At 44.4% G+C, this 17,213-nt stretch overlaps 2 protein-coding genes across 4 annotated transcripts in view; one reads left to right on the top strand and one right to left on the bottom strand.

Annotated features, from left to right (window-relative positions):
* PI4K2A (phosphatidylinositol 4-kinase type 2 alpha) overlaps window positions 1-11,638 on the top strand; it is a 28,174-nt gene extending 16,536 nt beyond the window's left edge. Inside the window, exons 5-9 of one of the 2 annotated variants that reach the window (XM_006089960.3) lie at window positions 3,723-3,784; window positions 6,295-6,394; window positions 7,147-7,280; window positions 7,769-7,828; window positions 9,185-11,638. In XM_006089960.3, the coding sequence (XP_006090022.1) occupies window positions 3,723-3,784; window positions 6,295-6,394; window positions 7,147-7,280; window positions 7,769-7,828; window positions 9,185-9,346 (518 nt within the window). In that variant the 3' untranslated portion in view covers window positions 9,347-11,638. The remainder of the gene's footprint in view (window positions 1-3,722; window positions 3,785-6,294; window positions 6,395-7,146; window positions 7,281-7,768; window positions 7,829-9,184) is intronic. The other variant, XM_023754860.1, reaches the window with a different exon arrangement.
* A 1,125-nt stretch (window positions 11,639-12,763) lies between these two features.
* The window catches only part of AVPI1 (arginine vasopressin induced 1), a 7,950-nt gene continuing 3,500 nt past the window's right edge, over window positions 12,764-17,213 (bottom strand). For both annotated transcript variants that reach the window (XM_006089959.3, XM_014456902.2), the window contains exons 2-3: window positions 14,352-14,648; window positions 12,764-13,354 (exon numbers count right to left, since the gene is read on the bottom strand). In XM_006089959.3, coding sequence (XP_006090021.1) covers window positions 13,195-13,354; window positions 14,352-14,638 — 447 coding nt within the window. In that variant the 5' untranslated portion in view covers window positions 14,639-14,648 and the 3' untranslated portion in view covers window positions 12,764-13,194. The remainder of the gene's footprint in view (window positions 13,355-14,351; window positions 14,649-17,213) is intronic.

Raw genomic sequence — 17,213 nt, 5'->3', positions numbered from 1 at the left:
ATTTCTGCAAAGAAACGTGTTGGGTTTTTTTTTAAAAAATATATTTTATTGATTTTTTACAGAGAGGAAGGGAGAGGGATAGAGAGTTAGAAACATTGATGAGAGAGAAACATCGATCAGCTGCCTCCTGCACATCCCCTACTGGGGATGTGCCTGCAACCGAGGTACATGCCCTTGACCGGAATCAAACCTGGGACCCTTGAGTCTGCAGGCTGACGCTCTATCCACTGAGCCAAACCGGTCAGGGCAAGTGTTGGGGTTTTGATAGGAATTGCATTCAAGCTATAGATTGTTTCAGGTATTAGTGACATCTTAATAATATTTTTTTCCTGTCTATGAACATGGGACATCTTTCCACTTTCTATGTCTTCTATAATTTCTTTCAGCATTGTTTTGTAGGATTTTTTTTAAATCCTTACCAGAGGGTATTTTTCCCATTGAGTTTCAGAGAGATTGGAAGAGGAACAGAGAGAAATAGAGTAGAGAGAGAGAGAGAGAGAGAGAGAGAGACAGACAGACAGACAGACATTCATGTGAGAGAGACACATTGACTGGTTGCCTCCTGCATGTGCCTGACCAGGACCAGGGATTGAACCTGCAACCCAGGTACATGCCCTTCACTAGGAATTGAACCCATGACCCTTCAGTGCATGGGCTGATGCTCCAACCACTGAGCCACATTGTCCAGGACAGTGTTTTGTAGTTTTCATTAACTTCTTTGGTTAAGTTAATCACTAAGTATTTTTTTCTTCTTGATGCTATTGTAAATGGAGGGTTATTATTATTATTATTATTATTTTCACTGTTAGTGTATAGAAATGCAGCTGATGTGTTGATTTTGTATCCTGATACTTTGCTGAATTTGTCAATTTTAACAGTTTTTGTGGAATCTTTAAGGTTTCTACATACATGATTATACCATATGCAAACAGATAATTTTACTTTTTCCTTTCTGATTTAGATGACTTTTTCTTTTTCTTGCATAATTGTTCTGGTCTTCCAATAGTATGTTGAATGAAAGTTATGTGAGTGAGCATCCGTGTTTTGTTCTAAATCTTAGAGGGAAAGCTTTTGGTCTTTCACATTGAGTATGTTTGCTATGGGTTTTTCACATATAACTTTTATTATATGGAGGGAGTTTCCTTCTATTCCTAGTTTGTTGAGTGTTTGGGGATGTTGAATGGATGTTGAATAATGTCTAATGCTTTTTCTGTAGCAATTGAGATCATCAATCTGTTAATGTGATATTTACATTGTTCCATTTTCATTGGTTGAACCATCCTTACATTCCAGTAATAAATGTTAGTCATGGTGTTTAATCCTGGTAATATGCTCTGAATTCAGTTTGCTAGTATTTTCTTGAGGATTTTTTTTTTAAATCCTCACTCGAGGATATGTTTTTATTGATTTTAGGGAGAGAGGAAGGGGGAGAGAGAGAGGGGGAAACATTGATGTGAGAGAGAAACATCAATTGGTTGCCTTTCATACACACCCTGACCGGTGATCAGACCACAACCTAGGTATGTTAGGTATGTGCCCTGACCAGGAATCAAACCCGCAACCGTCTGGTGTACGGGATGACACTATCAACTGAGCCACCCAGCCAGGGCTGTTGAGGATCTTTGCATAAATATTCATAAGGGGTATTGGTTTGTAGTTTCCTTGTTGTGTCTTTGTCTGACTTTGGTACAAAAGTAATGCTGGCCACATAGAATGAGTTATGGAGTGTACCCTTCTCTTCAATTTTTCAGAATTGTTTGAGGAGGATTGGTGTTAGTTCTTTAAATGTTTGGTAGAATTCACCAGTGAAGCCATCAGGTCCAGGGCTATTATTTGTTGAGAGACTTTTGATTAGTGATTCAATTTTCTTACTAGTAATAGGTCCACTCAGATTTTCTATTTCTTTTTGGTTTAGTTTTGGTAGGTTTTGTGTTTCTAGGACTTTGTTCATTTCATCTAGGTCAGTGGTCGGCAAACCACGGCTCGCAAGCCACATGCGGCTCTTTGGCCCCTTGAGTGTGGCTCTTCCATAAAATACCATGTGCAGACGCGCACGTACAGTGCGATTGAAACTTCGTGGCCCATGTGCAGAAGTCGGTTTTCGGAAAGGAGATAGACGAAACAAGTATACAAGAAGAGTGTGGATGGGAGAGTTGGAAGGGGTCGACCTCAGCGAACGTACCTCAATCAGATTGAGGACGTTTTTAGCAAAGGCCAGCTTAGGAGTACCCTAATTAAGTTAATAACAATGTACCTACCTATATAGTTTAAGTTTAAAAAATTTGGCTCTCAGAAGAAATTTCAATCACTGTACTGTTGATATTTGGCTCTGTTGACTAATGAGTTTGCCGACCACTGATCTAGGTTATTCAGTTTGTTAGCATAAACTGCTCACAGTACTCTCATCCTTTTTTTTTATTTCCGTAGACTCAGTAGTAATGTCCCTATTTTAATTTCTGATTTTAGTAATTTGTATATTCTTTTTATCTGCCTTAATCTTTATAGCTAAAGGTTGGTCAATTTTATTTATCCAGTGAGACAACTGTTATATTTTAATTTTAGAGCATTTAGTTAATTTATAATGTCTGTATAGATATGTTTAGATTTTCATCTACCATCGTATTACTTGCTTTCTATGTTTTTCTACTTATCTTCTTTTAATCTCTCTTTCTCTCTGCTATTTTTTTCCTTTTCCTTTCTTACTTTTAAATTCTTTTATTATTATTTTATTTCTCCTCTCTTTTAGCCTAGAAGTTGTATATGCTTTGTCTTTTCTTTTGGTGGTTACCATGTGAATCCTTGATTTTCCAAATCTATTAATTGGTACTTTTACTATTTTCTTGGACAATGCAAAGATCTTAGAACCCATTAGCTCCATTTATCCATCTCCAGACTTTTATACTCTTATTGTCATGTGTTTTAATTATATATGTACTAGAGGCCCGGTACACGAAATTCGTGTACTGGGAAGGAGGTGTCCCTCAGCCTGGCCCGCGTCCTCTCGCAGTCCAGGACCCCTCAGGGGATGTCCAGGTCCCCTCGCTCCTTACCGCCTGCCTGCTTGCTGCTCCTTACCGCTGGGCTCGCTGCTCCTTAGCGGAGGTGGAGAGGCTCCTGCCACCGCTGCTGCACTTGCCAGCTGTGAGCCTGGCTTCTGGCTGAGTGGTGCTCCCCCTGTGGGAGCGCAATTACCACCAGGGGGCAGCTCCTGCGTTGAGCATCTGCCTCCTGGTGGTCAGTACGCATCATAGCGACCCGTCATTCCACCGTTCGGTCGATTTGCATATTAGCCTTTTATTATATAGGATAAGATATGTATACATGCATATATAAACACATTTATATAAAACTGTAAGACAATACTATTGTCATTAATAATGATTATGGAGACTTTTGAACATTCACAAATAAGCAGAATAATGAACCAGTCATCCCACCTCTTAGCCTCTTCCCAAATCAGCAGGTGCTCTGTAGGAAAAGAAGTCACAAATGCTGGACATCCTTTCTAGATTTCCTTTCTCTCCCAGATCTTGATACTTTATCTCTTAATGATTTTATTAAAATCTCCAAAGCCTTCAGGAAATTTTAAAATATTTTACTTTGTAGTTGTTCTCAGTAGAGTGATTGGCCAAGTGTCCAAAATAACTAGTCCACTATGAAAATGAAAGTTGCCTCTGTTTTCTGTGGAATTCTTTTTGCTAACTTTATATTTCTGTTGATAGATCGCGGCAATGACAACTGGCTGATTAAATATGACTATCCAATGGATAGTTCTAGCTCTCGGGTAAGAGGTTCATTTACATCTTAAAGAAGAGGATGAAGTGGAGTATATGCATACAAAAGAATTAGGGGGTAGCACATATATTTAAAATTGATAGGTTAATGCTTGGTAGAGTTTTCCTCTATCTGTTTTTTAAGGAATATGCTACTAAATAGTGTTAATGGGAATAAAATGAAGAAAAGTTCACATAAATGTGGGACATACTTTATGCCTTTCTTAGAGATTCATGTTGCATAGTAGCATAGTGAAGGTCTGAGAAGTTGTGCATTAAATGAACCTGTCTGATTTTGATTGGCCCAGTGATTTCTACACTTTTGTGACCATACAGACCACACTTCCAAAGAACATCAGTTTAGAGAAAGCTGCTTAGCTTTCTTTCTTATAACATTATATATATATATATATATATATATACATATATATATTTATTTATTTCAGAGAGGGGGAGAGAGAGAGAGAGAAACATCAATGATGAGAAAGAATCATTGATTGGCTGCCTCCTGCATGCCCTCTACTAGGAATCAAGCCCACAACGCAGGCATGCCCTTGACTAGAATCGAACCCTGGACCCTTCAGCCCGCAGGCCGACACTCTAGCTACTGAGCCAAACCAGCTAGGGTGCTGCTTAGCTTCCTTTATGCTAATTTTTTCCCTAGTTCACCACATTTGTCTATCCTGCTCAGGCTGCATGTTTAAAAAAAATTAATGTGAGGGCTACCTGGACAAGAAGAGAGTGAGGTTGGTTTTTATTCCTCATGTTTTGTTTTGTTTTTCCCTTCCAGCTTTATTGAGATTAGCAACAGGTAGCATTGTGTAATTTTAAGGTATACAATATGATGATTTAAAATATATATATACACACACACACATATATATATATATGTATATTTTTTTTCCATTGATTTCAGAGAGGAAGGGAGAGGCAGAGAGAGATAGAAACATCAATGATGAGAGAGAATCATTGATCGCTGCCTCCTGCACACCCCACACTGGGGATTGAGCCCACAACCCAGCCATATGCCCTGACTGGGATTCGAATTATGATCTCCTGATTCATAGATAGTTGTTCAACCCCTGAGCCACGCCAGTAGACTATGATGATTTGATATCCTATATAATAAAAGCCTAATATGCTAGTGTCTGATCATTCGACCAGTTGCTATAACGTGCACTGACCACCAGGGGGCAGATGCTCTGACTGGTAGGTTAGCTTACTGCTGGGATTAGCCAATCGGGACTGGGCGAGATGGGCTGGACACGCCCTGGAGCCCTCCCACCAGACACGGCCCGATAGTGCACTGGTGGTGTCCCTTGGCCTGGCCTGCAGGGATCGGGCTGAAACCAGCTCTCCAACATCCCCTGAGGGGTCCCGGATTGTGAGAAGGCACAGGCCAGGCCGAGGGACCCACCGGTGCACGAGTCCGTGCACCGGGCCTCTAGTATGTATATATTGTGAAATATTTACCACAGTAAGGTTAATTAACATATCCTCATAGTTTTTTTAATTCCTTAATAGTTCTCAAATTTTGTGCATCAAAATTACCTGAAGAATTTATGAAAAATAGTACAGATTCTCCCATTATGTTGGGTAAAACTCAGGATTTCATATTTTGAATAAGGTATCCCAGGGGGTTCTGATGCAGGTGTACTGAACCCACATTCCCTGAACCTGAAGTATGGAGCCAAGTAGATAATCATGAGAGTGTCTGACATGAGCTGTCACAGGTAGCCTGCCCTATTTTTTTTGCATTTAGCTCTTGTCCTTTTCCTTTCTATGGATCACTGAAGCAGGGAACAGACTCCTTTGTGCAAGAGCAGCTGTTATCTTCCATGGTCCTGTTATCTCACTGGAAAAATATGGTCACCACCAGTGAAGTGGCATCTGAGTCAAGGTCCACACAGAAGGACTTTAACAAACCAATATTTATTTGTTTTTCTTGTTTTCATACCCTCAGGAATCTCATTGCCTTTCCCTAGGAGGAATGGCTTATCGCAGTGATGGCGAACCTTTTGAGCTCGGCGTGTCAGCATTTTGAAAAACCCTAACTTAACTCTGGTGCCGTGTCACATATAGAAATTTTTTGATATTTGCAGCCATAGTAAAACAAAGATTTATATTTTTGATATTTATTTTATATATTTAAATGCCATTTAACAAAGAAAAATCAACCAAAAAAATGAGTTCGCATGTCACCTCTGACACGCGTGTCATAGGTTCACCATCACTGGCTTATAGTTATCTTTTCTTATTGTCATTTCCTTTATTACCAATGACTGTTGGAACTCCTGGAGAAGTGCACCTTTTCTAAGGTGAGAAAGGGACTCTGAGAACCTTGAACAAGCCAAGTCAGAGGTGTCATAAATGTGCTAAGTTCAGAAAACAATGTGGGGACTAATTCAGAGGTTGACTAAGGATTGGTGCCTGAGGAGGATGAGAGGGGATGCCTTGCTACTACTTTAAAGGGCCTGAGGCACATGGGACCCTCAGTATTTAGTCTTTCCTTGCTGTTTAGGACACAGACTGGGTGGTGGTGAAGGAGCCTGTTATCAAGGTGGCTGCCATTGACAATGGGCTGGCTTTCCCCCTGAAGCATCCTGACTCCTGGAGGGCATGTAAGTCTCAAGACTACTGTGTGATCTGGCTCATCTTTTGCTAGGTCACAGTTTCTTGCCTGTGCAAGGTAGATAATACATGTATTGTAGGATTGTCCTAAAAATTAATGAAATAATGCAGCTCATGCACTTTAGTGCAATGGTTGGCACATGGCAATGACTCCATAATATAAGCTTAGTATAATTTTTACTATATTATTCCCATTAGAAGCATAGAGTTGAGTTTTCTCTTTGCTGTGTATTTTTCTCATTCTTTCTGAGAACTATCTTTTTAAAAATGTATTCTATTAAAGAAACAAAAAAAAGCAAAAATATGTTCTATTTGTGTTTAAATATAAGCTTTCAGTGCTCTGTCTTCCTTGTTACATCCTGGAAGCCAGCTCTTCCTGCCCTGTTATAACTGAGAAACTTTTAGAAAGAGGAAGAGATACAGGTAGGGGGTCATTAGCCCCTTTGCAGCACTAGTCTTTTCAGAAGGAGTATCTCAGTGTCTCAGAGGCAAGTCATTGATTCTCCACAGGCTTGCATCTTGGAAGGTCATGTACTAGTAATACCTGGGAAAGAACACAAGCTCTGGGATTAGGCAGACCTGGGTTTGAATGCTAGTTCTTTCACCTACTATGTAACCTTTAGGGGTTCACAGCTCTTGTAATTTTTCTGTTGTATATCAAGGAAGAGGGTGGATGGAGGACATAGATGGGCAGGGATTTTTTTTCAATACCAAATTTGTTTTTGATCTTTCTTCTTTTCAGACCCTTTTTACTGGGCCTGGTTGCCCCAGGCAAAAGTCCCATTCTCTCAGGAGATCAAAGATCTGATTCTTCCAAAGATATCTGACCCTAACTTCGTCAAGGACTTGGAGGAGGACCTATATGAACTCTTCAAGGTTAGCCCTGGAAATGTCAGCCTTATAACCATATAGAAGAAGAAATTCTTAAAGGTTTTTCTAATTGGTCCTACAACAAGCCAAGAGAGCATGCCTAGCACCCTTCTGACTTCTGTTAGCCAGTGAAGAGCAAGATTCCCACAAGGGATAGCAGGATCTAGTTTGGATTAGTAGGAAAAAAATTGGCAGCTGTGATGAACCACACCGGGGTGTGTCCTGTGGCTTCAGTGTATCTGCAGAGCTCTCATCTTCAAATGGAGCACTGGAGCCTCGAGTTCTTTAGAGTTAATGAGACGCAGGACAGGATATTTACTTGTTCTGTTTCCCCAACTGTGAAACAGGGAGTTCTTGGGGTGGTAGTTAACTTCACTAAGCCTCACAAGCCTTGCTGTAGGTTTTCTTTACTAGCAAGTTTCCAATTGGGTAGGAAAATGGGTTCTTCTGAGTAATTGATTCAGGTTCCACTTCCTTCTGCCCTTCTTTTGCAGAAAGATCCTGGTTTCGACAGGGGCCAGTTCCATAAGCAGATTGCTGTCATGCGGGGACAGGTGAGCCTGGGACATCTGGTGTCAACCCTGGGACCTCTCTGGGAGGGTTATATGCTCATGTTGAGTAAATATGTAAAGATTGTATTTTATACTTTTTTCAGTCTGTCATATATATTTGTGACTCTGCATTTACACATGAGAGAAAGGTAGCCCTCCCCAGTCTCCCACCTCTTCCCAGGTACCTGGTGGTTAGTGATGTGCTTATTGTGTGCTTGTTTCTGTGCTGCTTGCTGGATAGTTCATTGGTAAATTTACCCAGTGATCCTGGTCCAACAGTAGTTGCTCAAGGCAGACCATATACCATGGTGATTAAGAGCTAGGTCTAGAGTTAGTCTGTTTTACCGCTTACATGGCTTTGGACAAGAGCCTCTACTTCCTTGTTTATAACATGAACGGAATAATACTTTGCAGAGTTGGCTAGAGGATTACACGAGATAATGCATATTAAATATTTAGTAAAAACTATGCCTGGCACATGATAAGCACTCAGATATTGGCTCTGGTTATAATTTCTGTTATTATTTCTTCTCTTTCCACTTCACCTTCAAAGAGAGCTAAGAATCCCCCAGGGCATTATTTTTTTAATAGATTTTTATTGATTTCAGAGAGAAAGGGAGAGGAGAGATATAAACATCAATGATGAGAAAGAATCATAGATTGGCTGCCTCCTGCACGCCCCACACTGGGGACCAAGACTGCAACCCAGGCATATGTCCTGACCAGGAATCGAACTGTAACCTGGTTCATAGGTCGACACTCAACCACTGAGCTACACCGGCCAGAAAATTGTTTGTTTCTTATCCCTTAAATTATTAACTGATCCCATAGTCTTGGGCATTTATATAATTTTCACTTTATAAACAATACTGTACTGTATTGGTTTAAACTGTTTTGTGCATGTCCACAATTGTTTTCTGAGTCCTAAAAATGGAAGTGCTGAGTCAGCGGGCCTGTTTACGTTTAAATTTCTATTGTCCACTGGCCTTTTTGAAAGGCTGTCCCACCATCCAGCCCTACAGCCATGTGTCTGAACCCTCCCCAACTCTGAGTCACCTTCTTTTTCTGTATCTTTTTCAACTGGAAGGGCAAAATATAGGAGATATTTTTTGTAATCTTCATTTTTTTTTTTTTGTAATCTTCATTTTTAAAATGACTAGAGAACTTTCCATTTTCTATATATTGCCCACTTACAGTCCTACTCTTATAAATAGATTATTTGTACAGTTTTCCATTAGCATGTTGTTTATTTATTTATTTTTTATTGATTTATAGGAGCATTCTGTCTGCCAGTCTCCCTTTAGAGGCACGCCTGGATGCCTATGCCTTTCCTTAATTTATCTCATTTTCCCACTGCAGATCCTAAATCTGACTCAGGCCTTGAAAGACAACAAGAGTCCCCTGCACCTGGTCCAGATGCCACCTGTGATTGTTGAGACAGCTCGTTCCCACCAGCGGTCTGCTAGCGAATCCTACACACAGAGCTTTCAGAGTCGGAAACCCTTCTTTTCGTGGTGGTAGCCCAAGAGGCAGACAAGAGTACGTTGTCAGAGACTTGGGCTTGGAGGAAACTTGGGGAGCGGGTTGCAGGAAAAGCCTGAAAAGCCGGTAGAAAGCAATGCCCGTGAGAGCCCTCCCTCTCTGCTCACCATCCCCCTCAGGGCTTTCCCAAGCACAGGGAGAAGCACAAACAGAGCAACAGTGAGTGCTGGTGGGCTCCCCTGAGTGCTGAGGAAGGCTGGAGCTCCATGGAAGGAGCCAGATGCCCAGGAAGGAGCATCTGCCTTCCAGCACGTCCTGAGGGCAGGCTGGGAAATTCCCTTTCCTGGTGAGACCTGGGCGCTGTTGCAATTCCTCATTATATTCTGCATCAGAAACAAACAAATAACAAAAATTTAAATTATTAGCAAAACCCAGGCAGAATCCCAGATTCTTACAGAAACCTCGAATCCAGACCTAGATTTGCATGGACCCAGACATTCAGATGCCTCACTCATGGACCAAGGCAGCTGGGTTACTCGCATTCCTGGGGCAGACAGAAGCGGTACCTTTCCTTTGAGATTTTGCCAAGTCTTCTCTTTCTCCTCCCACCAGTGCAGTAGGCTGACTAAAAGCCTCCAAATGCAATTTGCATGGCGGGGGTACTTTTGCTCTAGACCTCCTAGCAGCTCTGTATATGATCCTATAGATCAGCTCTGCTCTCTGCTCTGCTAGGGATCCAACCTCTCAAGTGCAGGCCTGCAACCTGCCTATCACTCAGGTAAAGGCAGGAGGGAGGACGTGGACTCCCCGGCATGTACAGGTGATCCATGTAGCCTGAGTGTATGCTGGGAACTGTAATTGGTCTATGGGCAAACTTATCCCCGTCTTGCTTCCTGAGTCCTTGGCCCTAGCCGTAGGTGATAAACTCCCAGTCCTCTCATTTGTTCCCATTATTTTAGACGTTTCTTTTCTCAATTCTGACTAAGGGGTTCAGTTTGGATTCTGGAGTGGGTCTCAGCTCACAAGAGGACAGGATATCAGGTTCTCTTTATGCTACCACTGCTGCTTGGTTGAGGTAACAGGCCTGTGTTCTGCTCCTAATTGGTAGCTGCGCTTTGCTCCCTCACTTTGTTCCAGGCCAATTTTTCCATGGCTTCTTGAGAAAAGCGGGCCCAAAGGAGAGAGGCCTTCAAACTGTTCCCCAGTACCAGTCCAGCTCAGTGCGCTTCCTGCTTCCATGTCTCTCCCCTCAGCTATCCCCTTGCCAGGTGCCCAAGCCCTTTCTACACCAAAGCAAAGAGTGGCCCCCACAAGGGAGAAAAGAGGGTGCCATCTGTAGCTCAGGAGCAGCCGTATGCTACTGGACTCCTGTTTCTGGAACCCTGCGATTGGTCAATCAGCTGTGAAAGAAACTATCTTGAAGGTTTGAAAAACAACCAAAGAAAGGGAGCGAGGACTAGGTCTTGTGCCCTTTGCTTGCCCATCTCCTGCCATCCAGGAGACAGAGTGGAGATGTGCAGCTCTCTCATAAGCTGGGCTAGGCTGCCCTTCCATTCCAGCCCCTGGACCCAGCTTATCTTGGGCTTCCATCCAGCTGACAGGAAGAGTCTCTGGGAGCTGGGTGTGCATGCTCCATGGACAAAGGCACAGCTCCCTTGACAATCCCAGTCAGCCAACCTGGACACTAGCCTTGGGGACCATGTTTTTGAGAATGCCTGCCCTCAAACTGCAGGAGTAGTAGGGCTCCCAGAAGCTGGAAGGGGGCCCAGGTGTGTTTAGCTCTCCACAGACATCTTTGTATAAATGTGTGGTAAAGGTGGGCATCAAGAGAGCCTGAGGATTCTAATGAGGAACCTACTTGCTCCCCCCAACCAAGCAGATCTGCACATTGCCCTCATCCAGACCAGCTCTGTGGGAAGGAAACTGGGTCTAAAGCAAGAGGGGGCTGGTCCCAGTCCTGGCAGGTGAGAGAGTGGGAGGGGCATCCTTTCCTGGCCTCTCTGCTCTCTTTGAAACCTGTACTCAGGTTGCCTTGAATGTGGACTTTGCGAGAGCCAGGGGTCCAGAGTGCCAGGGCAGGCTTCTGGGTGGTACTCATGGAATGGCCCAGCCCTCTGCCAGCCATAGGCCCTGTCCCCCAGTGTCAGGGAGTAGAGGCTGGGCTGTAAGTCCTACTGCCTCTTACTGTTCTTCTAATGCACTGTAGAAATTGTATGTAATGTATTTAAATCAATGCAAATGTATGAATAACAAGTCCAATTCTGACCTTTTTTGTCTAGTTTTCTTTGGTGGAAGGAAGACAATGTAGAATGAAATTTTAAGTACAGAGAACCCCGAGTTTCCGTGAGTTGCTAAGACATGGCTCCTGAGTCTATTTCCCTCCAGTGGGGGAAATCCAGACCCTCATTTCCAGTCTCAGTGCTCTGAAAACCAAAAATTTTTCATAACTTAAATTTGACACCAAAACTGACCTGAATCTACATGGAAGCTATTTGTAACCATGATGAATCCCTAAGTGTGAATATTTGTTGCAGAAATATTAATGTTTTGTTATGGGATATTCCCCTATGAGGGATGGTACAGTATTTGCACTGACTACTTCTGCAAATTAAAAAGTTCCCAACTCATCTAGTCACAAAGGTTTGGAAGGAATATGGACCGGCTTCTCTTCTTGGCTGCGAGAGGGTAGCCCTGCTCTGCATGTGCTTGGAGCACTTTGAGCCCTGTCTTCTTCAAAGTGATGGATAATCTAGCACAGTGGTTCTTAACCTTCTGGCCCTTTAAATACAGTTCCTCATGTTGTGACCCAACCATAAAAGTATTTTCGTTGCTACTTCATAACTATAATGTTGCTACTGTTATGAATTGTAATGTAAATATCTGATAAGCAGGATGGTCTTAGGCGACCCCTGTGAAAGGGTCGTTCGACCACCAAAGGGGTCGCGACCCACAGGTTGAGAACCACAGATAGGATGGGTGGGTGAGGAGCTGAATGGGAATGACGTGGCATATTTCTTTTGAGGATCACCTTAAGGGTTTTCAGGCTATGCGAACCTTGGAAAATGGAGGAGCTCAAGAATGATTGGTTCAGCTGTTGACCCATCTCAGGATGGTTGGCCCATGGGGTTGAAGAAGCCAGCTGAGGAACTGGCACCCATTACTGTGACTGCAGGCGCACTGCCCACTCTGTAGAGCTGACTGTAATAGCTTTCTCTCTAGAGCTGGCCAGGGGCCAAAAACCCTGTCCTCTCCTGTGGCTCGGGACTGCCCACAGAGCTGCTTCCATCTCCCCATCTGACAGCCTCTGGAAAAGGAAGCTTGGCACAGGGGCTCTACGGGATGGTGGTGAGAAGGCAAAGGAGGCCGGCCCTGTTTTCTTCTTCCTGGGAACACAACCTTCCCTGCAATGAGCCCAACCCCTCACCCCCCAGCTCCGGAGTATCAAGACACACACAGTTCTTGGTGCAAATGTTTTTATTTTGCCACTTAAACCACAGTTTACTTGTGTGGCCTGACAGGGACAGGGGTGTAGGACAGGCTGCTGGACCATGGGTCATAATACAGGAGGGTTAGTAGCAGGAGTGGTGAGATGCTTGGTCTGAGTGCCTGTTGCTTAACTCCCCGGGGAATGTCATGCAGCCCAAGTATAGTGTCAGGTGGGGAAGGGTCAAGGCAAGAACGGTCACTGTTGCTGCTCCTGGTGAGGAATGGGTCCCACACAATTAGAGCTCAGTGGATATCTCGTCCTCTTCTGAATTGAGCAGGCCAGCAGCAGCACGTGGGGCTGTCTGCCTCCAGTCTCTTCCTCCTTCACCTTCCCGGGCCCTGGGGCCAAAGTCCCTATGATTCCTGGGGAAGATAGTGCCATTCCCAGCCCCTTCCCTGGATCAGTGTCTGATCTGATGGAGGTAGCTTGTGGGGCCTGACTTCCTCCAATTCCGGCGGATCCTGGCACTTGTCCTCCTAGTGTTCAGATACTGATCGCTGGAAGCCATCTCTGTGGCACTGCTCTGTGGGTCAGCCAGTGGATCGCGGGGCTCTGGGATTCTGCAGGGAACAAGTGTGGGATAGGCTAACATCAATAGGCAGGACAGAATGAGGACTAAAGAGATTTTGGTCATGTGAACTAATAAAACACACTGGGACAAAATGAGACCAGGGCTCTGGCCTCGTCTCTGCCTGCTGAGAGCTACATGATGAGGCAAAACTTTCAGATTTCTATAGAGAGTAGGACTAGATCAGGGTGTGCAGCATTCAACGTTTCTCCAACTTCCTCATCCTGTACTCAAGACAGACACTGTTAATCAGTCATATGAGACTGGAGGAACCAAGTATCCTTACTAAGGTGTATTAAGTAGCGATTACTAATCAGTTGGAGTTGATATGGACCTGATGATCTCAGAAGGCCTGTTCAGGTCTAATGTTCTGATTGTGGGCTCCACAGAAGGCGGTGGAGGAATGGAGCCGAGTGTGCCCATAGCAGTTGGTTAGGTCATGTGGTTCAGCTCTTGGGGGCGGGGGGGGGGGGCGCGGGGCGGAGAAGATGAGGATCCCAGTTCCTGGGCTGGCAGCAAAGAGCTGGATGATTAGGGAAAGTTTGGGATAAAGTTTCTCAACAACTGTTAACCTTTGTTGCCTCTAGAGTACTTTCCTATGCTATATTCTGTATAATTCCAGAGCCAAGATATTCATCAGGCTGACTTTTGAATGTTACCTGTTCTTTAATAGATAAATTGTATTTTTTTTCCCCTTCCAAACACTAGTCCCTCCTATATGGTTAACAATCACTGTGAAATAAGGTGGCACTGATAGGATCCTGGCACCCCTTCCCATAGGAGTTCACACGGTCATACATGACTCCAATAGTAACAGCAACCTTTTAAGTGCCAACCATGTGGTAGGCACTGTGTAGACCTTACCACAGCCCCAGTGGTAGGCACTTTGCATGAGGCTGGGTCAGTAGCTCCAGGCCTCACAGCCAGGAAACGGTGGACGAGCATCATTAGTGTTCTCCCTCCCTCAGCCCTCACTCCCAGGAACCTACCTGAGCCGGCTGCAGTGATGTAGCGAGTGGCCCAGGGATTTCTGCCTCGGGGGCCTCTTTCTGCGCAGCCTCCTCAAGGCCTCCGCCACGCGGTGGTCCCCTGCACACTCCCAGATGATCTGTGCCCGTTCCTCCGCCAGCTGGTCCCCGCTGCGCTGAAACAGACTCTGGATCTGCAGCAGCTCCGCATCCTGGAAGATGTTGGCCGAGGCCTGCTTGCGGCCCCGGGCCTCAGTGGGGGCCTGCCACGGGAGCGGCTCGCTCACCACAGAGGCTGGGGTGCCCATCCTGGGTGCTCTGAGGAAGGAAAGCATGGAGATCAGCAGCTCAGCAGGCCCTTCCCAAACCCGGGGCTCCTAATGCAAGGACTTCCGGTGTTTCTGTTCTTCAGGAGCCAAGGTAAGGTAAGTCTTAAAGTCACTTTGATTTCCCAGGGCAAATACTGTTAATAATGACAGCCAAACTTTATTACAAAGTGCTATGTGTCTGACATGTGGAAATTTAAGTCAGAGACACCTCTGGAGTAAGAGTTGTTTATCCCCACTTTACAGATGAAGGAGTGTGACTCAGAGGTTAAATGACTTCCCCACAGTCACAAAGCCCCACGTAGGTGCAGAGCCAGGAGAACCAGGTCTGTCTGGCTCTAAAGTCCAGGCAGACCCCAGGATACCCAGGTCCTAATAACACCAGCAGCAGCAGCAGCAGCTGAAGTGTGGTGAGTCAGTGCGTCTCATAGTGAGAGCCATAGTCACCTGGCGTCACTGACATGTGAACACAGCAGCCCCATGAGGTAGGTACTTTCACCCCTCACTTCACAGACGAGGAAACTGAGAAAGAGAATGCAGATTTCTGATGGTGAGGCCCAGGCTCTACAGTACAGAAATAGAGGGGCTGTGGAGCTGGGTTGCCTGGGTTGGAATCCCACTTCTGGCTGCCTCCACCACTTACTGGCTGGTTGGAATCCCACTTCTGGCTGCCTCCACCACTTACTGGCTGGTGACCACCACTCACAGCTCCTGCCTGTGCTAACTAGTACCTACTTCTTAGGTTGCTGCGAGGACCGAATGAAGGCACACACAGCATTAAGAACAGTGCTCAATGTTCTTTTCTGCTTTTCCATCCATAAAATTGACAAGAGTTATCCCACCTCCTATCTTCAAGATTCTCAGGATGAACCAAGTCCATACAGGGTGAGGCAAAGGTAGGCTTCCAGCTGTTCATATGGAAAATAATACAATAATTAATAATACAAGGATAAACTCTGTTTCTCGTACTCACAACTATAAACCTACTTTTGCCCCACCCTATCTAATTTAGCAAACAGAATGAAATAGACCAATCAGATCTACCGTCCAAAGGACCACTGAGAGAAAGGGGCAGGAGACGACATTACAGGGTTGAATACTTGGTCAGGGCAGAGGCTGAAACTTACAAGAAAATCAATAAAAGTTACACTCATGTCAATGTCCTCCCACCATATCCAGGAAATGCAAATTAAATCACCTTCCTCAGTTCTAGATAGTTCACATTGAATAAATAAAGGCATAAGAAGCTCACCCACCTTATCCTTGTTTCTGGTACAACCTGAAAAATCCATGGCATTGGAAAACAAGAGACAAGGAAGACCAAAGACTTTGGCATTATGCAGAACTGGGTTTGAATCCCAACTCTGCCACTTGCTTAGCTGTGACCTTATGCAAGTTAATCAACTTCTCTGAGCCTGTTTGCTTATCTGTCAAATGGAGCCAAAACCACTTCTCAGGATTGGTGTAAATGAGTCTAGTATGGTACCAGGTACCCAATAAGAGCTAAATAAATGCAAATGCCCCTCTTTTTGGCTTCCTTGACTTTTGTGTTGGGTCAGAAGAGTGATGTAGTTCTTTCCTCCAAGCAGTCTAGCCTGAGCCAGCTGAGAGCCTGCTTGTTCCCTCTGCCCCTCACAGCCCTGGGCCCAATGGGGAAGGCCTGGTTACTAAGTCAGACCTCATTCCACAGCTAGCTACAGACACAGCTGTCAACCAGCAACCAGCTTGAAAAGGAGGTAGATAAAATGTACATGCTCACTGTAAAAAAAAAAAAAAAAAAAGCAAACAATAGAATCATACATAAAAGCACTACTCAGCTCACTTGCAAAAATAATCCTTACTCTCACCTGCCTTTTGTTCTCCAGAGAATTTGAGCCATGTCTTCATCCCATTCAGACATTCAGATAATGACTGTCCCTTCCTTACCCTGGCCTTCCCTCTTCCTCACCTCAATAGCTACCTCCTGATTCCAGTAATTTTTACACTCCACTGTCCTAGTTTCTAAGCCTTCTATCATAAGAACCTACTCTTTTTTAAAATATGTATTTTTATTAATTTCAGAGAGGGGGGAGAAGGAGAGAGAGATAGAAACATCATCAGCTGCCTCCTACACACCCCACGCTGGGGATCAAGCTCGCTATCCGGGGCATATGCCCTGACAAGGAATCAAACCATGACCACCTGATTCATAGGTCAAGACTCAACCACTGAACCACACCAGCCAGTCCCCACTCTCTTTTTTCAAAAGATTTAATAATGAGCCCTAGCTGGTTTGGCTAAGTGGACTGAAGGGTCCCAGGTTCAATTCCAGTCAAGGGCACATGCCTGGGTTTCGGGCTTGATCCCCCGTGGGGGGGGTCCGGGGGGGGGGGGGCTTGCAGGAGGCAGCCAATCAATGATTCTCTCTCATCATCGATGTCTCTATCTCTTTCTCCCTCTCTGAAATCAATAAAAAATATTTTTTAAAAAGATTTATTATTGAAAACAAACCTGCAAAAGACTTCAAATAAATTCATAAAATTGTACTTGTTTTCTGGAAAATAATCTTAAACCTGCC

Source organism: Myotis lucifugus, unplaced genomic scaffold (genome assembly GCF_000147115.1).
Source record: "Myotis lucifugus unplaced genomic scaffold, Myoluc2.0 scaffold_66, whole genome shotgun sequence".
Taxonomy (NCBI): domain Eukaryota; kingdom Metazoa; phylum Chordata; class Mammalia; order Chiroptera; family Vespertilionidae; genus Myotis; species Myotis lucifugus.
The sequence above is the reverse complement of the archived record's forward strand: the minus strand, read 5'-3'. Positions and strand labels throughout refer to the sequence as shown.